Below are 27204 nucleotides of genomic sequence, written 5' to 3' on the forward strand. Positions count from 1 at the left end.
AATAATTTCAGGGCACCTGGCTCAGTCGGCTAAGTGTCTGCTTTCGACTCAGGTCTTGATCTCAGGATCCTGGGATGGAGGCCCACATCGGAGTCCTTGCTTCTCCCTCTCTCCACCACTTGTTCTCTCTTGCTCTCTCACTCTTTCTCCCAAATAAATAAATAAAATCTTTCTAAAAAATATCTGCTAAACTCCAGAGCAATCTCAGGATGGCTGTAATAGAGGTGAATAAGGCTGAAAGCTGAAAGCTTACTGGACAAAAAACATTCTCTCTCACTCTGCCATTACTGGGAATTTTCCTACTGCCAATTTAGGCCCATTCCTCTACTCACAGGATCTAGTACACTGTTGAATGAAATAATGAATGAATCCACCTCATTTCCTAGGACAGGACAACGAATTCCCTCCACATAAGGTTGGAAAACACAGTCCTCATCCTTAAGGATCATTTTAATATGATTTTTTACTTTTTTACTTTTTATTTATTTTACTTTAAGTAGTCCCCATGCTGTGAGCCCACACAGGGCTTGAACTCATCACCCTGGGATCAAGACCTAAACTGAGATCAAGAGTCAGATACTTAACCAACTGAGCCACCCAGTTGTCCCTTAATATGTTTTGGGTTTTTTTTTTTTTGTTTTTTTTTAAGTTAGCTACTTTGAGATATTTCTCACCCATCAGACTGGAAAAATTAAAAAGCTTGAATGGCAAGGCTGTGAGCAAATACAGTGGTTCCCCTGCTTTTTAATTTTTCAATCTTTTTATTTCCACAGTCAGGAAGACATACTGTCAGAAGGTCAGTGGTAACCTAATGCTACCTCACAGTGTCTGTATTATTCACCTCACTTCATCTCATCATGCAGGCGTTTTATTTTCTTACATCATCACAAGAAGGGTAAACATAGGGCAGTAAGATATTTTCAGAGAAAGAAAGACCACATTCATGTAACTTTCATTACAGTATATTGTTATAATTGTTCTATTTTACAATTTTTTGTTGTTGTTAGTTTCTTACTGTGCCTAATTTACAAATGAAACTTTATCATAGGTATGTATGTATAGGAAAAAACATAGTAAATATAGGGCTTGGTACTATCCACAGTTTCAGGCAGCTACTGGGTCCCCCACAAATAAGAGGGGACTACTGCACACATTGTCTTACACCACCGGTGGAAATACAAAATGATATAACCACTATGTTGGGAAACTGAACAATAGCTAATAAAACCACTATGCATTTATTCTTTGACTCAGAATCCCCGATTCTAGGAATTTATCCTAAGGTACACCATGAAAATTAACTCTTCTATACTAGGTAACTGTTTCTCTCATTGAACATTATTTGTATCTTTGACTCTTCCACTAGTGTGCTAGTTCCTCAAAAGGACTAACTCCAAACCTCCTATCTACCAAGACGGGGGTAGGGATTGACCCTCCAAGGCAATCGGGACTGGCACTGGTTCCTCCTCTGGTAGCATCTGGGGGCATGAGAGAGAAGCAGCTGCAAGAGCCCCGCCTAAAAAAAAGAAAGCCACGGACAAATAACATGTATCTTTGCGGTTGCCTGGGCTGCTGGGTTCTTGATATCTGGATCCCTTCTCACCTCTTGGAGCACTTGCATAACAAGAGTCTATATAAAAGCTACCCCAGGATGCCTACTAGGAGCCAAGAGAGAAGCAGAGCTTTTCCTCAGCGCTGCAATCAATTAGCATCTACTTAAACAGCAAGCTCCAAAGGCCTTTGCACACACAAAAATCTGCTGCTGCACTACTCTGTGTATACAATCTTCACTACAAAACAGTAGTTACCAAGTTTGAAACAAGACCAAGGAACTGGTGACATTTGATGCATCAGGTTGAAGAGCCAGGAAAGAGTCTAGCTAAACTCTCTCAAGAGTAAGGCTAACAAATAGATAATGAGGGGGAAATTCCTTTAGTGTAGGTATTAAAGCTAATACATGGAAAGGGAATGGGAATCACTTTTGCAAACTCTTAATAAAATAATGGCGACAATTCTCCTTTTTTTTTTTTTAAGATTTTATTTATTTATTTCTCAGAGTGAGCATAGGCAGACAGAGTGGCAGGCGGAGGCAGTGGGAGAAGCAGGCTCCCCGCTGAGCAAGGAGCCTGATGTGGGACTTGATCCCAGGACACTGGGATCATGACCCAAGCCCAAGGCAGCCGCTTAACCAACTGAGCCACCCAGGCATTCCATGGCAACAATTCTCAATGGTCAATACTGTCAAAACATGGAAGGGATCTAACATTATCTGCCTCCCGACAATTGTGCACTGCACCAACTAGTAAGCATTCTTCCCCAGTCCCCCAAATCAAACCAGAATCAGATCAAGCTACCAGTTTACAGGAAATACAGAGGTCATAAAAACATGTTAAATAATCTCTCAGGAATGCAAAAAGCAAAATCCAGAATGTAGGAAAAGTCTAGAGGACAAACTTAGTTTCTTCAACAAATGAAATGCCAAAAGAAAAAGAAAAACTGTGGGAAAACTTAAATTAAAAGAAACTTAGAAGCAGAGTGACCAGACATCCCAAATTGTCCATAACAATCAGGTCTCTGCCTGTTGTCCCAGTATAATTATTAACAGAATCTCCCAGTTAAGGTAATAAATTGTAAGATCACCCTACTTAAAACACATATTAATCAAATGAACGGTGTTTGGCATAGTTTGGATATTGATTAAAAAAAGAAGAAGAACAACAGAGGTGCTTGGGTGGGTCAGTGGGTTAAGTATCTGCCTTTGGCTCAGTCAGGTCATGATCTCAGGGTCCTGGGATGGAGCCCTATGTCCAGCTCTCTGCTCAGAGGGGAGTCTGCTTCTCCCTGTCTCTCTCCCTCTGTGCTTTCTCTCTCTCAAATAAAATCTTTTAAAAAATATTTTTTAAGTTATAAATAAATAAACAGGGGTATCTGGATGGCACGGTTGGTTAAGCGTCCAACTCTTGGTTTCAGCTGGGGTTCTGATCTTGCTGTGGTGAGATCAACCCTGTAAGGGCTCTGTGCTCAGTGTGGTGTCTACTTGGAGTTTCTCTTTCCCTCACCTTCTGCCCCTCCCTCCTATTCTCTTCCTCTCTTTAAAATAAATAAGTAAATCTTAAAAAAAAAAAAAAAAAAGCCAAGAACATTGGAAATTTGATGATACTGGTAAATTCTTATTGTTTTAGGTGTTAAAATGGTAATATGCTTATATTTTTAAAGACCCCTTACCTTTAGATGGAAACGGAAATATTTACAGGTAAAATGACACAGTCTGAGATTTGCTTTAAAATAAATGGGTTGCAGGGTCTAGATAGAGCTGCAGAGAAGATAATATACTGACCACGAGTTGGTAAGTAGATACTCAAGACATGAGACTACTCTATCTTGTAATGTTTTTGATATTTTCTATTATACAACATTTTTTTAAAAAGAGTTTTTCAGTAAACAAAATTTTCCTATTTCTAGAAATAGAAATATCCTAGAAACTTTCAGCTTTTTGCTCGTAATCCAAGAGCAAGACTTTGGCATCTTGCCAAATAGAACTATATATTTATTCAGTTACCTGAAGCCAGGATCTATGAAAAATTTTCTGCCATACCAAGGATAATTCACAGCTAGTATTCTTCATTATTTTACCTTTCTACTTAAAAAAAATTTTTTTTTTAAATAATAAAATACTTTCCCTTTCCTATCTCCCAAAGGCACTTTCAAGTTGTTCTTTCCCTCACACAGGAGGACAGGAAAAATGAAACACCTTAACCCTAGAGTTTGATGAACTTTTCTTACTGCCAAAAAACAGCCCCGAAAGAGTTGTCCTCATTTTAGTCCACATCCTGCTACGCCCCAACAGGCCAGTTTTTAGCAGCAATTAGTGAAACCGTATGAGAGGGCAGAAGAGCACCCAGCTGCCACTGCCTTATCTTAGCCAGTAACAAAGCTTCCACAGGCAGGGCAGAATAATAAGTGATTATCTAGAGTTATCCAAGGGAAAATAAGAATATGAGAAAACAGGGGCACCTGGGTGGCTCAGTAGGTTAAAGCCTCTGCCTTCAGCTCAGGTCATGATCTCAGGGTCCTGGGATCCAGCCCTGCATTGGGCTCTCTGCTCAGGCAGGGAGCCTGCTTCCTCCTCTCTCTCTCTCTCTCTGCTTGCCTCTCTGCCTACTTGTGATCTGTCTGTCAAATAAATAAATCTTAAAAAAAAAAAAAAGAATATGAGAAAACAAATGGAAGAAAATGAAGAGTAAGGACCAGCAACATGTGAGTTTTCCAACAAAGACAGCAACACAGTAACTGCTACGCAGCCTGGGTAGAATTCTGAACAATTTTACATGTAATGACCCATCTAATCCTTACAGCAACCCTTGAAGAACCTATTATTATCCCCATTTTAATGATGTAGAAAACTGAGGCAGAAAGAAGTGAAGTAATTTGCCTTCAACAGGGCCAGGATAAGAACAAGTTCTGGAGACGTTCCTCTTTAGAGTTACTTTGAAAAACAGTTGTTTAAAAAAAGACAGACAAGAAAAGCAGGTGTTGGTAAAATGAAAATAGTGCTTTCTCTCTGGCAGGAAACAATCTTGACACTACCAAAAAGGGGTTTCAAAGGCTGCCTCATTTGGGAGGAGGCCCAAAAGAACACCTGTCCTTTGCCATAAAAGTCTACAAAAAGCCTCTCACACATGTGACATGGGAGTGGCCAGAGGGCTGAATTAGTATCAGTTGCAAACTTCAGTAGTGAACTTCTTGTTTGCTAAAGATTTAAGCCAAGGCTGAATAGCTTTTTCTAGACAATGTACAAAAAGAATTCCTACACAGAACGGAGTGAGCTAGAGTTAGAACCCTTCCAGTATAACTCGAGTAAATATTTCTTGTTGTAAATCCTCCCAACTACACAGGGCTCACAAAGTCTATGGCATTTAAAACCGAATCAAAATCTAAACCGTTCTACGTTCCAGGAAGTTGCCAACACCAAACTTTTATCCCCAGGAGGCCTAGCTGGACCCGTGAATAGCAACAGACACAACTGCCTTTCTTCTCTGCAGGGACACCAGTTGCACCACAGACCTTATCTAGCACCCCTTCAAATCAGGCTGTGTCAACAGTGCAATACCCAGTGCAATACTCTGAGTGCCAATCAACAGGCTGGAATTATATTCCTGGAAGATGCGTAAGTTGACTAAAGTTTACAGGCTAGTCAGTTCAACCCAAATCATTATATTTACCATGCCTCTTAAGGTTGATCAGAACCTACCAAGACACCTAAGAGCCACCTCAGGCTCGTCTAGAACAGACCCATCTACCCTTTCTCATCAAGGAACAAAGAGAAATGCAGTGCAGACTGGGTGGGCATCATTTTAAAACTGTGCATTGACTGTTCGTCAAATTATTATGGGCAACAATTTAGTTCTAGCACATAACTAAGGTTCTAAGCACATGACAAAGATGTAGTCAATAAGGAAGGTTAAGATTCTGAGCAGGGCCAGTTTTAACAACCATGCAAAGGGATACTATTTTCTAGCCCTTTAGGGCAAAGCAGCCAAAAGCCTCAATAGCTCTATTAGTTTGTTAGGGTTGCCAGAACTAATACCATAGGCTGGGTGGCTTAAACAAAAGACATCTATCTCCTCACAGTTCTGGAGGCTAGAAGGTGTCGAGAGGGTTGGTTTCTTCCGAGACCGCACTACCTGGCTTGTAAATGGCGGTTTTCTCTGCATCTTTGTCATAAATCCCCTCTTTATAGGTCACCATTCATATCAGGGTCCACCTCAATGACCCCATTTAACCTGTAAAGACCTTACCTCCACATACAGTCACATTAAAAGTACTGGGGGGGGGGGTGGTTATAACTTCAACATATGAATTTTAAGGAGGACACAATTCAGTCCATATCAATAGTTATACCCCACGGAATAAAAGACAATTCAATATGGCCACTGCAAGATGGCAGTGTACAAATCCTAGCTCCCTTTCTCATGTCATCTCTCTATATATTTATATATTTATTTAAAAAATTTTATTTTTAAGTAATCTCTACACCCAATGTGGGGCTCAAACCTATAACCCTGAGATCAAGAACTGTATGCTCCACCAACTGAACCAGCCAGGTGTCCCTTGGGCATCTATTTTTAAATAGAGGTCAAATTCACGCCAGTAGCTCTTAATTTTTAGTTCTTCATATTGCTTACTAGAATCATTTTTCTCTTCTCTTAACTTGTATTTGCTCAATTGCTTAACAGCAATGTGCAATAAACACATTTATATGGTAAGGATTTTGTAGAATTTAAGTGCACCATTGTACTCACTAGCCACTGATGCTCTTTTAGGCCCTGAATGTGAATAGAGAGAACAAAACTAAATTAGTGGATGAACTGCAATGAGCAGGGGTAAAAGATAAAATTGAATAAAATAAGCCTAAAAGAAGAAAAAAGATAATAAAGGCAGAGGCCTGGAAGTGACAATAGATTATAAAATACTAACTCCTACCCCCAGTATGGGGAAATTTAGTAAAGAATGTCATGAACATGTCTTTTAGGAAGAGAAAACCTGGGGCTGAAAAATAATATAGATTCAGAATATACTATATTAGATTAATGAGGTATCTTAGATGGAGAAGCAGGACAATATAGTTGTTAAGAATATGGTCTTGGGTTACCAGGTGGCTCAATGGGTTAAGGGTGTCTGTCTTTGGCTCAGGTCATGATCCTGGGGTCCTGGGATCGAGCCCCGCATCAAGATCCCTGTTCAGTGGGGAGTCTGCTTCTCCCTCTCCCCTCCCTACCACTTGTGCTCTCTCTCTCTCTCTTTCTCAAATAAATAAAATCTTTTTAAAAGGGGTGGGGGCATCTGGGTGGCTCAGTGGGTTAAGTCTCTGCCTTTGGCCCAGGTCATGATCTCAGGGTCCTGAGATGGAGCCCCACATCGGACTCTCTGCTCAGCTGGGAGCCTGCTTCCCACTCTCTCTCTGTCTGCCTCTCTGCCTACTTGTGATCTCTCTCTTTCTGTCAAATAAATAAGTAAAAATCTTTAAAAAAAAGAATATTGTCTCTGAAGCTGGACTGTCTAGGTTTTAATCCCAATTCTGCCACTTACCAGCTGTTTTATCTTGAGCAATTTATTTAACCTCTTCTCATTTGCAAAATAAGCATAATAATAATCCCTGCCTCATAAAATTGGTGGGAGGACTGAATGACCTCTAATTTTTAAATGCTTAGAATACTCCCTGGGACCGATTAGGTCCTCAGAGTTTGTTAGTTTTTTAACTAAATACAAAATAGCACATGTTCCATCAGAAACATTAGACCAGTGTTTTTTTTTTTTGTTTTTTTGTTTTTTTTTAGATTTTATTTACTTATTTGACAGACAGAGATCACAAGTAGGAAGAGAAGCAGGCAGAGAGAGAGAGGAGGAAGCAGGCTCCCTGTGAGCAGAGAGCCCGATGCGGGGCTCGACCCCAGGACCCTGGGATCTTGACCTGAGCCGAAGGCAGAGGCTCAACCCACTGAGCCACCCAGGCGCCCCTAGACCAGTGTTTTTAAGACAACGGGTATTGGGGCGCCTGGGTGGCTCAGTGGTTTAGGCCACTGCCTTCGGCTCAGGTCATGATCTCAGGGTCCTGGGATCGAGTCCCGCATCGGGCTCTCTGCTCGGCAGGGAGCCTGCTTCCCTCTCACTCTCTCTGCTTGCCTCTCTGCCTACTTGTGATCTCTGTCTGCCAAATAAATAAATAAAATCTTTAAAAAAAAAGACAACGGATATTAAAATGAGATTCGTGGGGCTAAGTGCCAGTTTCTATTACTTATTAATAATTTCCTTAACCTCTCTGTACCACAGTGCCCTTACCTATAAATAAATTTACTTGGATTATCTACTTCATCAATAAAATGGATTTATATAACCATCTCATCAGGGTATTCTGAGGATTAGAACAATGTTCAGCACACATTAAATGTCTGGCAAAGTTACCTGCTTTTTTTTTTTTTAATAATTTTTTTTAAAGATTTTATTTATTTATTTGACAGAGAGAGATCACAAGTAGGCAGAGAGGCAAGCAGAGAGAGAGAGAGAGAGAGAGAGAGAGAAGGAAGCAGGCTCCCTGCTGAGCAGAGAGCCCAATGCGGGACTCGATCCCAGGACCCTGAGATCATGACCTGAGCCAAAGGCAGAGGCTCAATCCACTGAGCCACCCAGACACCCCTCTTACTTTTTTTTCTTAAGTTACCTATTCTATTCTTTTGCTGTTTTAGTTCTCAACCTTTCTTGACTAAGCATGGTAAAACAGTCTGTCCTGCTTCTACTAGGTTTATCTAACATATGAATCAGTCTACCGATAATCTCATGAGGCAATCTTCACTTGTGATCATAGAGGCCTGAGTTCAAAATATTAAGAAAGATTGAATTTTTGGGGCGCCTGGGTGGCTCAGTGGATTAAGCCGCTGCCTTCGGCTCAGGTCATGATCTCAGGGTCCTGGGATCGAGCCCCGCATCGGGCTCTCTGCTCCGCAGGGAGCCTGCTTCCTCCTCTCTCTGCCTGCCTTTCTGCCTACTTGTGATCTCTCTCTCTGTCAAATAAATAAATAAAATCTTTAAAAAAAAAAAAAAGATTGAATTTTTGCTTCCTGCCATGATGGGGAAACAAAGACCAGATTCACCCTTGTGCTTCATAAAGTAAAAACAAAACAAAAATGAAATAAAACTCTACATGTGAAACAATAGCTTTTAGATATTTTACAGAAGGGAAACATACAAAGTAAGCCCTAAAATTGCCCCAAAGTAAGTCCTAAGATTGCCCCAGCTTACTACCTTGAGAACATTTCTAGGAAGCAAACACAGAGAGTACCCAAAGAGCTGAGCTATCTACCCAAGTTGAAGAGTCAGAACTGAGAAGCTGGGGAGGTTAAGGTGGCTAAAATTTGGAAGGCAGAGTACTAGAAAGGAGAGAGCTACACAGAGAGAGCTCAGCAAGGGGGTTCCTCTTGAATTTTCAGCCAATTGATGTGGGTGAGAAAACTATCCAAGAAAATGAATAGGCATTACACTCCCCAGAGATCACATAGGGATAGATCGTATACCCACCAGCATGAGTGGGGGAAAAAAAACCAAAACCCATTATGCATAGACATTGACTAGAGTACTCAGAAAGCACTGCTTTAGAGTTAAGAAAAAATTATACCTCCCAGTGCTGCTCTAGGCCCACCCAACAAAGCCAAAAAGTAATCCTCAGAATGATCAAGCTATATCTGAATAATATAACTGCATCCTAGAATAAAATTCAAGAATGTTTAAAGAAATACAAACATATGCAGCAAACAACAAGGTAAAGTCATCTTGCTGTGTCACTGACTGGTACTTGGCATGAGACGGATACAAAAGAAGAATGGAATGAAACACTAACACAGACATGTGAACAAGTGTATGAAAAAAATATTAAAAAATTTAAGATGGGAGCGCCTGGGTGGCTCAGTGGGTTAAAGTCTCTGCCTTCAGCTCAGGTCATGATCTCAGGATCCGGGGATCGAGCCCCACATCGGGCTCTCTGCTCAGTGGAAAGCCTGCTTCCTCCTCTCTCTCTCTGCCTGCCTCTCTGACTACTTGTGATCTCTCTGTCAAATAAATAAATAAAATCTTTTAAAAAAAAAAATTTAAGATGTTTTCAAGCCCTAAGCTACAAGACCACAGGTGTGAAGAGATAAGACTTCAAGTCACGTGCCAAGAAGGGGGCACACGTTGGGCTGTGGGTGCTACCCAACTTACCATTTTACCCAGCATCATATACCAAGTCTAGTACCTCTGGAAAGGTGACTTCAGGAGAAGTCAGCCCCTAACATTGTCCTATGTCAGTCTAACACTGCCCTAGTATGTCTGTGGAATTTGAACTCCTGTATCAAATAATGTCACTTAAGTTTATATAATAAGTGTTGTTTCTACTCAAATTTCTAGGTTTCCTGGTTACTTCTTTTTTTCTAACATAAAGCTTAACAAATACCTATTGATCAAACATACTTTCTTTTGAAGTATTTTTTGATTAGTTACCTCTCTCTTGATTCTTCTCATTCCTAAAAAGCCTCACTCCTTTTCAGTCTCTCCTCTGCTAGTTCTTCATCTCCCCAATCTCTTGAAGTCAGATGGCCTCAGAGCTCAATCCTTTGACATTTCTTCCTTCTTTATCAACAGACTCTCATTGGATGATCTCATAAACCTAATCATTTGTTTCACTTAAACACTGACAATTCCTTATATATCCTCAGCCCAAATTTCACCTATCTTTAACCAAATGTCTAATCAGCGATCTCTTACAGTTTCCCAGTGTCAGTTCCTGGATTTTACAGTTTTCTAGCTGTTTAACCCCCAATTTTCAGTCACCCTTCACCATATTTTTCTCAAACTCTGCCATCTAATCCATCAACAAATCCTATCAATTCTACCTCCAAAATACATAATCAAATCTGTCCACTTTTTACCACCTGTACCACCAAGGGTTCAAACAATCATTGAGTCTTTCCTAGATTACACCAGTAACCTTCTAACTATAGCCAGAAGGATCCTTTTTTTTTTTCTAGTTATTTTCTATTTTATTTATTTTTTTCAGCGTAACAGTATTCATTGTTTTTGCACAACACCCAGTGCTCCATGCAAAACGTGCCCTTTTGATTTAAGTCTGATCATAATATTCTTCTGCTTAACCCTCCAAGAGCTTCTCATGTCACTCAGCATAAAATTTTTACAAAAATTTTATAAAAATTTTTACGATGGATTTAAAGCTCTATTCCATTTGGCTTATCACTATGTCTCAGACCTCATTTCCCACTTCTTACCTCTTAACTCATTCTACATAGCTTCACTGGACTCTGCTGAACAAAGAACACATGACGCAAACTCTTAGATCAGGTTTTCGGCATTTACTGTGGCCTCTGTCTGAAACACTCTTCTCCAGATACCTCTTTTCTGGCTCTGGGACTTTCCTTCAGGTCTTTGCTCATATCTCAACTTACGAGTAAGGAACCTCCCTGACAATTTTATATAAAATGTCAACCCCTGGGCCTCACATTCCCTACTCTCCTCAACCTACTTTATTTTCCCAATATCGCATATGCCCATCTGTTATATATTTACTCATTTATATATTTACTCATTTACTCATATTTACTCCACTAGAATCTAAGCTCCTCTGAGGGCAGGGACTTTAGCTCTTTCTGGTCACTCTTCTGTTTTTCAGGCCTAAAACAGTGTCCAGTACATAGCATGTACTCAAATGGTAACTAGATAAAAAGGCAGAAAGAAACGAGGAGAAGAGGGTTATTTTCAGCAATCTGAACAAATCACTTAACCTATTTCAGAATCAAATTTTCCTGTTGTGCAAAATGTGGCATTTGCACTAGTTAACCTTTAGAGAGCTCTAGCATTCTTTCACACTGTGCTTCTCCCATGGAGTGGTCACAGGGCTGTCCTACTGTCACAATGGGCACATAATTGTCTAACTACTGATATGTTTTCTTTCTCTTGAATTTTGAATATAGCAGAAATATCTGACATTCCTCTTACTCTTCTCTGTGACTTTTATTCTATTTCTCCCCATTATTACGGAGAAAGTTTTGGGTTTTAGCTACTAGGCCAAAAGCAATCACCAAGGCCCACATTCACGTCGCAGCAGGTTTCCTTACCTCCACTGCAGCGGGCGGCTACAACAGGGACTGCCAGGACTGCTATGAGCTTGTGGGTTCAGGAAAAAGGCAAGAGGAGAAGTAGTAGCCAGGGCACAATCAGCGCTAAATGGGATTTTAGTGAAGTACAGGGCTGGAGCTGATGTGGGCGAAAACATGTGCTGGTTTACTTCAGATCCTCGGCAAAGAGAAGAGATTCTGACAACATACCATGATAGAAAAAAGCAGGGTCAGGGATAATTTCTCAACCAAAAAGAAACATATGCAAAGTGGGTTAGTTTAGGCAAGAGGCTCAAAAAAAAAAAAAAAAAAAAAAAAAAGGCGGTCAAAAATCATTCTCAAATATCCTACCTCAGTGCAATGGCACATGAGGACCATCAAGACTAAAATTTAATCCATAGAATTAAAACCAAAAATTTAAGCTTTGGGTATTCAAAGTATTTAGAATTCACTTCTGGAAAAATATTGCAAATCTACTACAACTCACCAATTAGCAAGCAGTAAGTAATATTCTGTGTGCAATGACTAAAACTTCCTATAGAAATGAATATATCCATAAAAGTAAAACACTAACAGATTATATCTACCATAACACCAACTTATTTAGCTAACTTCTGCCTAATGAAACCTCAAATAACATCACTGAATTGTGCTTCTACTTAAATTTTGGTTTTTTAGATTAGTTTTTTCCCCTAAAAACAACCTAATCATCTCGATATATGTTAAGTAGTACTGAAGACTATTGAGTAAATTAAATAACATCATTAGACTGAAAATGGATGGTAAATATGGGTTTCTACTTCTTTGATCATTGATATGTCACAGATGATGAAAAATAATTGACAGATGCACAGCATTTAATTTACTATAGTAGGAACATGGCTTTCTATACAAATACCGTATTTAGCCACAATATTTCATTTTAAAGATTTTGAAAAACTTAAGCATCACATAAGCACCTGTTTAAAAATATTAGTTTCCTGTACTGTTATTACTGACAGTTTATATATGGTTATATTCTACTTGTGTTTAATTACATATAGTCAAAGGAAATCTTTACCTTGCTACTAATCATCCCTTTAGCTGGCTTCAGAATATTTCCCAGATGAGTATACAATATGAGGATATAAAAGGATAGAAAAGTAGAAGGCAGAAAACTATATCAAATTACAGGTGTACTCAAATTTCCATAAACTCAACAATTAATAAAAATTACAAGAATTGAAAATATTAACTTTGGATTAATTTCTCACTTTCAAAAAGAATTTTCACTTTTCTAAAGAACTATTTCAAAAATTTGGCTCCCTAGTATATATAAGCTAGAGCTAAATAGAATATACAATAAGACAGTTCTTATTAACCTAAATAATATTGCTTATACAAAATTTTGGAGTCTCAAATCTTAACACGTAAAATGAGGCTTAGCCATTTTGATGCATATATAATTAAGATTATAAATCTATAAGAACCAAATCTCATTCTCTATTTGCTAGTAATTGCCACTCTGCAAACTGGTTATACAATGAGGCTAGAGTTTAAATAGGATTGTTTGAAAAAGGAAAGGTGATTTATAAACTACTTACTAGTTCCACAGGGGGAATTTTCCTAAGCTAAATTCAATGTCACTAAAACAGACACAACGATTACCAACCATAGTGCACCAACATTTGGAGAGAATGATTTTGACCACTTATGTTTTCTTACACTATAAGCTTAATTCAAAAAATTTAAATTTCGCTAACAAATCCTCTTCACTTTAAATGACACTTTAGTTCATGAAGCTTCTTTTTACAGTCTTTAACTTTTAGTCTTAGTAGGAGAATAAACACTTTTTTAAACATACACCAATCTTTCCAATTATATGCTTCAAACAACTACAGTCTTCCAAGGTCTGGTACAATCATTAATTTAATCAACAAGCATCCACTAACACAGAAGAGCAATGACCCAAGGGAAACCCACTGAAGAAGTATGTGTGTCTATTCAAGTATACCATGCTATCTCCAGGTAAGCTCTAACATTCATGGGAATAAAGTCTGAAGGGCATGCTCTTCACTCTGTGAGTCATGCAAAGACAGTTCAAGACAGATTACTGAAGTGGAATGGATTCTAGGACACTTCTTTCCCTGGCTCCCTACTTTGCTGATCAATGCACCCTTCCTCATTAAATAAGCCTGTTGGAAAAGCTGTTGGAAAAGCTAACCTGACATGGAAGCCTTCTTCCATTCCCCAGCTATGAAATTCTTATCTAAGTATTTTTCTATTTTTTCTATTTTATTTCTCTATTGGCCAACACAGAAATAAAATTCAAGTCACACCCTAAAGGACTCAGGCTTGGATCTGCAAGGGCAGATCTGAGGTCCTGAGCTGACAGGCCTGGGGCAGAAATACAACACCCTCTCTAGTCCAAGGAGAAGATACTTTCATTTCCATTTGTTTCTCACATTCTTGGGGCTTGTATACACAGCTTCAATACTAAGTTTAAATACACATCTGCTTTCATGACAGGAAAAAAAGATCTTCATTGTTAACCCAGTTCCCCAGGTAACGAAGGACCCCTAAAATGGCATCTAACTCAATTTTCATAATTAAAAGCCCCATAGGCCCCTGCCGGGGACCAGTGTTTTGACCTTGAATTTGTGAAGCCAGCTCAGCCCTCTTTCTGACAGGCATCTCCAAAGCAGAGCCTTTATTCAAGCAAATGAAAGTGTGTTAGTTGGCATTAGTTCTTTTCCTGACATCTGCCATTTTCCACTCAGAGACCCCAGCCTCCTTACTGAATCCGCAGACATGGTGCTCCCAGTCTCTCTCTCCTCCGTTTCATCATTTTCCTGGCTACTCAAAGCTTTTGCCCTCTCACACTCGGGAGTCTTGGCAGGAAGTTCTCTCACACAAGGGGTATGTGGTCTATAAGCCAAAGGAAACTTACAAAGGCTCCCCAAACTTAAGAGAAAAATTAAAGCACTGTTCTTCAAAAACATAATATTCAGAATTCCCTCCCACCCCCTCTGTGAAAGACCTAAGAGACCAGGAGGCAGCAGTGAGCCACAGTGAGGAGTCCCAGATCGCAAATGAATCAGCTGTCCTCTGATCTGCCTGACATCATTCACACTCAGCCTGTAACAAATCAGAGCGTCAGAGAGCACCTTGTTCCTCCTCAGTGACAAGCACCAAACTCCCTCCCCCACAAGTCAGTTTCAACCTCCAACCCTGAGGCCTGGTAGCAGTGAAGACTCTGGCAAAAATTGTACATACCAACTTGAAAACTCACACTGTGACAGAAATACCATTCACTCTGGAGGCGTGGGCCAGTATAGAACAGCTGTTGTAGCGGGCACAGGATTGGAAGAAAGCACACTAAGATCCCAAATCAGTAAATTAAGGAGCTAAGAATAGGTGGGCATTTCTGCAACATTATTCATTCTCAAACCCATGTCAGGTGAGGATGACAGTCTTAATGTTAGGGCTCAAAGCACAGCCATTATTTAAATTCTGAATTTGACCAATTTAAATAAACTCTATATTCCTTCCTTTGACAAAGTTCAGCATCATTTTTAATTCAATTTCTACTACTCTCTAATCACTTGAATAACCTTGTGGTGAGAAAAACCATAAGAAAGCTAAGAAAACAAACCCAGAAACTATTTGGCTTAACGTGTCAGTAACTATTAATGAAATCATCTGTATGGCAGATGTTACACAAGACATTATGGTAAGCTACAGAAGAATTCTAATGAAGGGTAAGCTACCTAACTTCTGTATGATTTGTTTTCCCTATCTGTAGAATGAAAATAACTTCACGTGCCTAATAAATAGGTTGTGGTGAAGATTAATATATGAAAAGCGGAAAAGTGCCTAACAAAGAGGAAGTGCTATAGAAGTGTTAGTTTTTTTTTCCCCAAAAAGATTTCATTTACTCATTTGACAGACAGAGATAGTGAGAGAGAAAAAGCACAAGCAGTGTGAGTGGCAGGCAGACGGAGAAGCAGGCTCCCCACTGAGCAAGGAGCCCAACACCACACGGGGCTCAATCCCAAAACCCTGGGATTATAACCTGAGCCAAAGGCAGACACTTAACCGACTGAGCCACCCAGACACCCCAGAAGTGTTAGCTATTATTATAGTTCTTGCCCTCCAGGAGCTGGCTCCCAATGTAGAGGAGGAGATTAGCCCCAACATACAAGAAACCATCTGACAAAAGCAGCCTGGCCTGAAGAAAACCGAGTGATCCAGTGGAGCTAAGCGAACCAGAGTAAGTAGAAGTCTTGGTCCCCTGCATAAGAGCCCCTGCCAACTCTGAAGGGCTCCTCTAATTTACTGACATGACAAAGTATGTCAAACTGTTTTTCTAGGGTAAGAGCCAAACAATTCTATCCTAGCCAGTATTTTTTCAACTGCAGGTCACAACTCTTTAGTAACTCATAAAATCAATTTAGAAATCAGGACAAACACTTTCTTAAAAGGGAAAGAGAATGAAATAGAACAGAAAATATCAGAGTGCTTCACACAGTAAGAATTGTTTTATGAAACATGTAAGTCTATGACATCTATTACTGACAATACATATAAATACAAAGGCGAACAGTTGTGATGGGTTGCAATGTAAAATTTATTTTTATTAAGAGTGAGAGTCTAAAAGATTAGAAAGCCACTGTACTTATTACCCAAGCAAACTCACTCTCACCTAGTAGCTACACTCACTTTCCCTCCCATTACCAGTCTAATCACTTGGCTCTCACAGCTCCTGTTTCAGAATCCCCTGCTCTCTCTAAGTCCTAATGAAAATGGAAATACTCTCAGAAATCTACAATGTCTCAATAAGTCCTGAGTCCCCCTTTGGGAAAATTTTGTGATATTATCAGGGTCAGTCACAAAAGCCCACACTCCCACAACTAAGAAACCAGCCATGGTCTATCCCCATCCTAAGCTGAGGCCAAGCTAAAGCCATGCAGTTAATTAAGGCCAGGCCCTAAGTTTCTACTCAATACAATCCATTCTCTAAAACTCAAGCTCATTCTCCTTATGATGACATAACAGCAACCAATGTTCATAAGTACTTATTATTATAAGTATTTATAAGTACTTGTTATTATAAGTACTTATTATGTACTGGATTTTATTCTAAGTACTCTACACATAATACCGAGGTAGTCCTCATCATCACAGTCCTATGATACATGTACTATTATTATTCCCATTGTTAAAAAACACACACACACACAAAGAGGTTAAAATTTTTAAAGGGGTGGTAAAGTGGAAAATACCCTTTCCTCAATATATCTGCACCTAGGTACCCTACATATGAATTATGCTAGCAAGAAGTATTCCTGTGTTCAGCCAAGTTGGTGAACTGAAGTAATCTCTAGAATCAATGTTATGAACCTCTGTGCTATAAATACCTTTCAGCAGAAGATTCTGACAATAGCAAATACATTTCTCTCTAGCCTGCTGTGCAATAATAAATTGGGAGAGGAGAGAGAGCATGGAGCTCCTTAAATAATGCTAAAGGTTAAAAATATTTGCATTTTAGAGAATGGAATCATATATTATATTCTTCATCTAACCCAAAGAAGCTATCACTCTTACTCCTAGAGTTTAAAGCATCTCCGGGGCGCCTGGGTGGCTCAGTGGGTTAAAGCCTCTGCCTTCAGGGGTGCCTGGGTGGCTCAGTGGGTTAAAGCCTCTGCCTTCAGCTCAGGTCATGGTCCCGGGATCCTGGGATCGAGCCCCACATCGGGCTCTCTGCTCGGCAGGGAGCCTGCTTCCTCCTCTCTCTCTGCCTGCCTCTCTGCCTACTTGTGATCTCTCTTTCTATCAAATAAATAAATAAACATTTAAAAAAAAAATAAGCACCTGAGGAGAAAACAAGGTGGAACAACTTCCCAACACCTTTCTATGTTCCGTGGTACTCCTGAAGTTACTCTTCAGTGTGTCAACTCAAGCAGATCATGTAGCTTTAAAAAAAAAAAAAAAAAGCCTCTACCTTCGGATCAGGTCATGATCCCAGAGTCCTGGGATCAAGCCCGGCATCAGGCTCTCTGCTCAGTGGCGAACCTGCTTCCCACCCTCACTCTGCCTGCCTCTCTGCCTGCTTGTGATCTCTCTCTGTCAAATAAAGAAATAGAATCTTAAAAAAATAAAAAATAAAAAAATAAAGTATCTCCACACAGAGCACTTTCTTTAAACTTACTGGCATTATAATACATTCGTGCCAATATCCCTGTAGCTTTGTCAGCACTACAAAAGCTTAACATTTCCCCGGGACTGGAGAGCACCCAACAACTTGAGGTATGGAAAATCAAACAGCAACCTCTTCTTGTTTGTTCACACAACTATTTATTGACTGTCTTACCATCCTGACAGTCAGACAAGAAAGGTCCCTGCCATGGGCTTCTCACTTTAGCAGTTCTGCAAAACCACAAATACAAAATATAAATTCCCTAAAGACATGGGTTGCCTCTGTCACACCTGTGATCTGGAATACTGCACTGAAAAAGTGGAACCCTAAAAATCCATTCTTACTATTTACACTGTTCAAACCCCAGGAAAACACTTGCCCACATCTTTCTTCCTATGTATTTTTTTTCTTCCTATGTATATTTTAAGAAGACAACCATGTCACATTGCTATAGACTGTGAAGCAACAAGCTTCGTAAAGAACTCCGTTGAGATTATAAAATATTTTAACAGTAAAGGGCCTTAAAAGGAAAAAGACAAATTAATTAATCTGTCAAATCCTTCCTCCTCTCAGGTAACATGAATATAACAGATTTCTTGGCTAATACAAGTGCTGGTTCCTAATATAGCCAAATTAACTATTTACTTGATTCCTTTCTGTTCTAATCCATGGTATGAAAGATATCCATCATTTATCCAGTATCCACCATTTGGCTCGGTACTCAGTAACAGAGCACATGGCAGCTGAGGAACATTTTGCTGAACTAATCCATAGTACTAGTTAATTTATTTTTGTGCAGGTCTAGGCATAACATATGTAAAGCCATAGACTAATTTTTTATAGGACAATTGTACCGTTAATGCTAAGACTGAAAAGTTTTTTCTAAAAATACATACTTAGATTTATCTAAAAATGACAAAATTTTTAAATTTAGCTTAATTTTTTTTAAAGATTTACTTATTTATTTGACAGAGATTACAAGTAGGCAGAGAGGCAGGCAGAGAGAGAGGGGGAAGTAGGCTCCCCACTGAGCAGAGAGCCTGATGCGGGCCTCGATCCCAGGACCCTGGAATCACGACCTGAGCCGAAGGCAGAGGCCTAACCCACTGAGCCACCCAGGCGCCCATTAATTTAGCTTAATTTTTTTAAGAATTTTTTTTAAAGAGGGCGCCTGGGTGGCTCAGTGGGTTGCCGCTGCCTTCAGCTCAGGTCATGATCTCAGGGTCCTGGGATCGAGTCCCACATCGGACTCTCTGCTCAGCGGAGAGCCTGCTTCCCTTCCTCTCTCTCTGCCTGCCTCTCTTGTGATGTCTCTCTGTCAAATAAACAAATAAAATCTTTAAAAAAAAAAAAAGAATTTTTTTAAAAGATTTTTATTTGTTTATTTGACAGACAGACATCACAAGTAGGCAGAGAGGCAGGGGGGAGTGGTAAGCAGGCCTCCTGCCGAGCAGAGAGCCCTATGTGGGGCTCGAACCCAGGACCCCGGGATCATGACCTGAGCCAAAGGCAGAGGTTTTAACCCACTGAGCTACCCAGGCACCCCAAGATTTATTTTAGAGAGAGAGTACATGAGCAGGGGGCAGGTCAGAGAGAGAGAGAACCCTAAGCAGACTCCCAACTGACTGCAGAGCCCTGAGGCTCAATCCCACGACCCTGAGACCACAACCCCAGCCAAAACCAAGAGTCTGACACTCAACTGACTAAGCCACCCAGACACCTCAATAATTTCAAATATTTAAAAATAAAAATAGGGGCACCTGGGTGACTCAGTTGGCTTAGTGTCCAACTCTTGATTTTGACCTTGGGTCATAAAACTGAGCCCCACATGGGGCTCCTCTCTCAGCAGGATATCTGCTTAAGATTCTCTCTCTCCCTCTCCCCTGATTGTGCTCTCATGCTCTCTCTCTAAAATAAATAAATAAATCTTATAAAAATAAAAACAAAAATAAATTTGGAAGCATGAAAATTTTCCCATTTTTAACACTTGATTTTTTTTTTTAATAAAAATACATTCAAACTTGTGCTCACCTGGGCAGCACTTATACTAAAACTAGAACAATACAGAGATTAACATGGCCCCTACACAAGGATGGCACACAAATTCATGAAGTGTTCTGTATTTTTATATTTTTTAATATATTTTTGAAAACTGAAAAAATACATATTCAAAGTTGGTACCTCTGAACACAATTACATTTTATTTTTAAATCCTAAAGATCATTATAATAACGAGTACAAGCTATAATCATGACAGAGATAGAAAAGCAGGAAAGTGTAGCTTAAGAAAAAGCTCAGTCGGTTAAGCATCTGACTCTTGGTTTTTGCTCAGATCATGATCTCAGAGTTGTGAAATCAAGCCCTGTGTTGGGCTCCATGATCAGCATGGGGTCTGCTTGAGATTTTCTCTCCCTCTGCCTCTGTCCCTCTCACTTGTGCACTCTCTTCCTTTCTCTATCTCTCAAATAAATAAATCTTTTAAAAAAATTAAAAAAAATTTAAAAAAAAAAAAGAAAAAGAAAATCTACAAATAAGTTGCTTAAATTGAAAAACAAAACTAATGGGGCACCTGGGTGGCTTAGTGGGTTAAGTTTCTGCCTTTAGCTCAAGTCATGATCCTCGGGGGTTCAGGGATCAAGCCCCAAGTAGGGCTCCCTGCTCAGCAGGAACCTGCTTCTCCTTCTCTTCCCCACTTGTGCTCTCTTGCTATATGTCTGTCACTATCTGTCTCTTTCTCTCAAATAAATAAATAAATAAATCTTAAAAAAAAAAAAAAAAACTAAGACATGAACAAGACTTTACCACATCCAGAAAGCACACCTAAAATTATCAGCAGTAAAAAAAGTCAATAAATGGAGGTTCCTCAAAATGTTGAAAATAGAACTACCCTATGACCCAGCAATTGCACTACTGGGTATTTACCCTAAAGATACAAATATAGTGATCCGAAGGGGCACGTGTACCCGAATGTTTATAGCAGCAATGTCTACAATAGCCAAACTATGGAAAGAACCTAGATGTCCATCAACAGATGAATGGATAAAGAAGATGTGGTATATATACACAATGGAATACAATGCAGCCATCAAAAGAAATGAAATCTTGCCATTTGCGACGACGTGGATGGAACTAGAGGGTATCATGCTTAGTGAAATAAGTCAATCAGAGAAAGACAACTATCATATGATCCCCAACTTCAATTTTAGGCATTAAAATTGTCAAATTTTCACCTGCAACTATGACACAATTATGGAAACAAAACTAACCATTCTACTACAAACCCCCATAAAACTAGACAAAATATTTGAGGCAGTAGTTTTCAGGCATTAGGAAAAAGCAATACAAAAATGCAAACCCAGAAAAAAGGGAAACTCAAATGCAGAGGCATCCCAGTTGTCCCTACCCTCTGCTTGGAACAATTTTCTTACAGTGGCACAGAGAGCAAAACACAGTAGTTCCACTAAACTGAAAAGGCACAGGTAAGAGTTCAGGGCAGCTAATCAAAGATGCATTGAACATTCATCAAGAAAGACCACAAACTAGGACATAAAAGAAATCTCAAGAAATTTCAAAAGACTGAAATCTTACAAAATAATGTTAACTGAACACGACAGAACTCAAAATCAATTACAATTTTTTAAAAAAGCCTACATGATTCCTCAACACTTGAAAATTAAGCCACAGTTCTAAATAATCTATAGGTCAAAGATGAAATGACACAGGAAATTAGAAAATAATTTAGATTCAATTAAAATTAATATACAACATATCAAACTTTAGAGTATGCAGCTAAAGGAGTGCTTAAATGGAAATTTATAACTTTAAATGCTTACATTAAAAAAGGAAGATCTGGGGCACCTGGGTGGCTCAGTGGGTTAAAGCCTCTGCCTTCGGCTCTGGTCATGATCCCAGGGTCCTGGGATCGAGCCCCGCATCGGGCTCTCTGCTCAGCAGACAGCCTGCTTCCTCCTCTCTCTCTCTCTCTCTGCCTGCCTCTCTGCCTACTTGTGATCTCTGTCTGTCAAATAAATTTAAAAAAAAAAAAAAAAAGGAAGACCTAAAAATCACTAACTTACACCTCTACACTAAAAACTGAAAAAAGCAAATTAAATTCAAAATACAAGAATACATAAAGCAAAAACAGAAATCAATGACTGAAACACTGCCAACTATACTTCAATTAAAAAAAGGGAAGGAGGATAGAAGAGCATGGTCACAAACTCTAGAAGCTGCCTTGATGGTTTAAGCACATGTTTTGTTTTGTTTTTAATTTTTATTTTTTAAAGATTTTTATTTATTTATTTGACAGACAGAGATCACAAGTAGGCAGAGAGAGAGGAAGGGAAGCAGGCTTCCCGCTGAGCAGAGAGCCCGATGCGGGGCTTGACCCCAGGACCCTGGGATCATGACCCAAGCTGAAGGCAGAGGCTTTAACCCACTGAGCCACCCAGGCACCCCTAAGCATTTGTTTTTAAAAAGAAGAAATCAATGACAGAAAAGAAATAGAAAAAAATGAACAAAACCAAAAGTGGGTTCTTTGAAACTATTAATAAAATTAATAAAAATCTTTGTAAGACAGGGACATTTGGCTGGCTCAAATGGTACAGCATTCAACTCTTGATATCAGGGTAATGAGTTCGAGTCCCATGTTGGACGTACAGTTTACTTAAAAGAAAAAAAAAATCCTAGTAAGACGAATCAAGAAGCAAAGGAGAGAAAACACAAATTACCGTTCTTAGGAATACAAGATGGGTTATTGCAATACTTCAACAGACAATAAAAGAATGAGAATGCCATGAACAACCTATGCCAGTAATATGTAAGATGTATAACTTACAAAAAAAATTTCAGGGGCACCTGGGTGGCTTAGGTGGTTAAGCATCCAACTCTTGGTTTTGGTTCAGGTCATGATCTCAGGGTCCTTAAGACTGAGGCCCAAGATGGGCTCTGTGCTCAGTGTGGAGTGTGCTTGGGATTCTCTCCCTCCTCCTCTTACCCTTCTCCCAACTCATTCTATTTCTCTCTTTCTCTCTCTCAAATAAATAAAAAAAACTGGGGCGCCTGGGTAGCTCAGTCAGTTAATCACCTTTCTTTGGCTCAGGTCATGATCCTAGGGTCCTGGGATGAAGCCCTACATCAGGTTCCCTGCTCAGTGGGGAGTCTGCTCCCTCTCCTCTGCTTCTCCCTCTCCTCTGCTGCTCCCCCTGCTTGTGCGTGCTCTCTCTCTCTGTCAAATGAATAAATAAAATCTTTTTTAAAAGTTCATAAAATATCTTATCAAAACTTAAGATACAGAGAATATGAATTATGCTAAGTGACAGAAGCCAGACAAAAAGGCCGAATATAGTGTGGTTCTACTCACATGAAATACCTAGAACAGGCAAATACATCAGACAGAAAGTAGAATAGAGATATCAGAGGCTAGGAAAAGAAGACAATGCGGAATTACCGCTTAAAGGTTACAAAGTTTCTACTTAGGGTGACGAAAAAGTTTAGAAATATAGTGGTGATGGTTACACAACATTGTGAATGAACTTAATGCCATTAAATTGTATACCTGAGAATGTATACAATTCAATGGCAAATTTTTATGTTATATGTATCTTATTACAGTTTTTAAAACTTAAAGAAATGAATTCAAAAAGGATTAGGACCCAAACATAAAAGCTAAAATTACAAATCTTCTAGAAGAAAACACTGGAGAAAATCTGCATGATCTCAGGATAGGCAAGGATTTCTTGGACAGAGGATAAATACTCACAAATCGAACTCACAGTAAATAATAAAAACTTGGGGCACCTGGGAGGCTCAGTGGGTTAAGCTTCTGCCTTCAGCTCAGGTCATGATCTCAGGGTCCTGGGATTGAGCCCCACATCAGGCTCTCTGCTCAGCTGGGAACCTGCTTCCCCTCTCTCTCTGCCTGTCTCTCTGCCTACTTGTGATCTCTCTCTCTGTCAAATAAATAAATAAAAATCTTGGGGTGCCTGGGTGGCTCAGTGGGTTAAAGCCTCTGCCTTCGGCTCAGGTCACGATCCCAGGGTCCTGGGATCGAGCCCTGCATCGGGCTCTCTGCTCCGCAGGGAGCCTGCTTCCTCCTCTCTCTCTGCCTGCCTCTCTGCCTAGTTGTGATTTCTCTCTGTCAAATAAATAAAATATTTAAAAAAAAAAAGAAAATAAATAAATAAATAAATAAATAAATAAAAATCTTTTTAAAATAAATAAGTAAAAAATAAAAACTCACAAACTGAACATCAAAATTAAAACCTTACGCTTTCTGAAAGCTACTATTCCATGTACTTCCAAAGGAAAAGGTAAGCCATAGACTAGAGGAAAAGAGTCGCAACACATCTGACCAAAAAAATCTGTATCTGGAACATACAAACATCTCTTACAACTCAATAATAATAAACCAATTTATTTGTTTAAGTGAGCAAAAGATTTAAGCACACATTTCACAAAAGAAGATATACAAATAGCTAATAAATATATGAAAAACATGCTCAACATCATTTTCTTCTGGTAAATGCAAGTTAAAAACTACAAAGCAATACCACCACCCACCCACTAGAATGGCTAAAATTTAAAGTCTTACCACAACAAGTTTTAGCATGGATGTGGGTCAATCAGAATTCCCTGTATCACTAGTGGGAGTATAAAATGGTACAACCATTTGAAGAATTATGTGACTTGGTGTGCCTGGGTGGCTCGGTTGGTTAAGCGACTGCCTTCGGCTCAGGTCATGATCCTGCAGTCCCAGGATCGAGTCCCACACCAGGCTCCCAGCTGCACAGGGAGTCTGCTTCTCCCTCTGACCGTCTCCTCTCTCATGCTCTCTCAAATAAATAAATAAAATCTTTGAAAGGAAACCAACCTCACAGGACTTTAAAAGAAAAAAAAGAATTATGTGATTTTTTTTTATAAACTTACAACATACACTTAACATTTATCATTTGATGAGGGGGCAAAAACCAAAGAAATATGTTCGGCAGTTGGGTTCTTTCACTTTTTAAAAGACTAAAAATATTTTAATCAGAAGAATTTCCACATAGCAAATACAAGGAAAGTGACATTGCGATACAAGGAAATAAAAGAAAATGTGAAAATACATCTGCATCACGTAGTCATTTTCTACTGAGTAACAAATTACTTCAAATGTAACTACTTAAAACAATAAACACTGATTAGTTCACAGTTTCTGTGAGTCAAAAATTCAAGCACAGCCTAGCTAGGTCCTCTGCTTAGGGTCTCACAAGGCTATAATCATAGCGTCACCTGGGTTGTATTATTCCCCAATGTGCTGCTTACTTTCTCAAACCAGTACAGTCTCTATGGTGAGTCCACTAACTAGGCAAAGTCTTATATACCATAATATAGTCGCAGGAGTGATATCTCATCACATGTACTATGTATGTTCTATTGGTTAGAAGCAAACCACAGGTACTGTCCACACTCAAGAGGAGGAGGAATATACAAAAGCATGAACACCAAAGGAGGAGGACTGCATAGGAGCCACCTTATATGATGTTCACCATACATGACCATGAAGAAGATTCACCACCAAATAATCTCAAACTGATTTCTACAGACTACTTTGAGACCATCACAGATTAAGATTTATCATGAACATGCTGCTACTTTTGCTTTTCTTTATAATACCCTAGTAGTGAAATGATGAAAGAAGATCCTAAGAACTGTTACATGGCCTTAGACAATGCTTTTAAGAAACAGTGACATTGTAGTAACAGAGATAACAACTTATAAGATGATATTAAAACATTGTGTAATATCTCCTATGACAACAGTAATTTATGAAACTCCATTATGAAGTTTGATGTGTGAAATTCATGGCAGCAGAATGCCATGAGAACTTAATGAGAACTTAGCTTTTTAAAATAAGGTAAGAAACAAAATGGCTCAAGTAAGTTTGTTAATTTGGCACAATATTGCCAAATAACACAATTTTGTAAAATTTTAATATATTTTATTTGAGTATCATATATTCAAAATATAATTTCAATATATAAGATGAAATGTTAATGAATTATTTAACATTCTTTTCTCCCGCTTTTCTTGAGATATAATTGGCATAAAGATAACACCATATTTTTTCAAGATTTTATTTATTTATTTGAGAGAGGGAGAGCACAAGTAGGGGAGCATCAGGCAGGGTCGGGGGGAGGGAGAAGCAGGCTCTCTGCTGATCGGGGAGCCCGATGTAGGGCTTGATCCCAGGACCCTGGGATTACGACCTGAGCTGAAGGAAGATGCTTAACCGACTGAGTCACCCAGGTGCCCCATGTCCATTTATTTTTAAACTTTTTTTTTAAGATTTTATTTATTTATTTGACAGAGAGAGAGAGATCACAAGTAGGCAGAGAGGCAGGCAGAGAGAGAGGAGGAAGCAGGCTCCCCGCGGAGCAGAGAGCCTGATGTGGGGCTCGATCCCAGGACCCTGAGATCATGACCTGAGCCAAAGGCAGCGGCTTAATCCACTGAGCCACCCAGGCGCCCCCAAGTCCATTTATTTTTAGAAATTTTTTTTTCACTGTTTTTAAATTTCTTTTCAGCGTAACAGTGTTCATTGTTTTTGCACCACACCCAGTGCTCCATGCAATATGTGCCCTCCCTATTACCCACCACCTGGTTCCCCAGCCTCCCACTCCCCCCCCCCCCCACCGCCCCTTCAAAACCCTCAGGTTGTTTTTCAGAGTCCATAGTCTCTCATGGTATTTTTAGAAATCTTTTTTTTTTTTTTTGGTATTTTTAGAAATCTTAATTACAACAATGATTTTGCTGAAATAAAGGCAAGGAAAAGTATAGAACATTCAATAATAATAAATAATTGTTTGCCGTTACTTTATTGCTCAAACAGATGAATACCTAGATGGCGACAACATTAATTAAATTATAATCCTTAATATTTTTTTCAACTTTCAATCATAAAAATTGATAATGGAAAAGAATTGATAACTGGTTGTAACATCGGGGTGGTTCACTTGTTAAAGATGAGGGTTTTTTTTTTAATCCTTAAATGTTTTCATTTTATATCTGGATAAGAGCCATGATTTTATCTTTTTTGGAAAATTACCTGTTAAACAGTACTGGAAGTCCTCCACCAAAATGCCCAATGGATTCACCTCACAAAGCCACAGAGATAAGTATATCTCATGTGGGCTGCCCAGGAATGTCTTTTCTTGACTTCCAGAGGTAAATCTGAAGTGGCTATCTGAAGTTTGCTGACTCTACCTTTATAAATTTATTTTTCCTCTATACAATCAGATTTTGTTTTAGGTTTGTTTATGGCTAAGTTACTCCCACTGGTGGGAGCAGCGATTAGGATACTGTGTTCATGGCCTGACCTCTCTCAGG

At 39.2% G+C, this 27204-nt stretch overlaps 1 protein-coding gene and 1 non-coding gene across 12 annotated transcripts in view; one reads left to right on the forward strand and one right to left on the reverse strand.

Moving 5' to 3' along the window:
* Positions 1-27204, reverse strand: part of MAST2 (microtubule associated serine/threonine kinase 2) — a 205928-nt gene that overhangs the window by 83227 nt on the left and 95497 nt on the right. For 5 of the 11 annotated variants that reach the window (XM_046010767.1, XM_046010774.1, XM_046010782.1 and 2 more), the window contains exon 5: positions 11658-11855. The exons of the other annotated variants lie outside the window; for them this stretch is intronic. In XM_046010767.1, the coding sequence (XP_045866723.1) occupies positions 11658-11855 (198 nt within the window). The remainder of the gene's footprint in view (positions 1-11657; positions 11856-27204) is intronic. 11 annotated transcript variants of the gene reach the window in all.
* LOC123928237 lies at positions 19859-19962 on the forward strand. The gene has a single exon (XR_006815648.1). It is a non-coding gene; the product is annotated as a U6 spliceosomal RNA (small nuclear RNA).

Source organism: Meles meles, chromosome 1 (genome assembly GCF_922984935.1).
Source record: "Meles meles chromosome 1, mMelMel3.1 paternal haplotype, whole genome shotgun sequence".
In the NCBI taxonomy this organism is placed as follows: Eukaryota; Metazoa; Chordata; class Mammalia; order Carnivora; family Mustelidae; genus Meles; species Meles meles.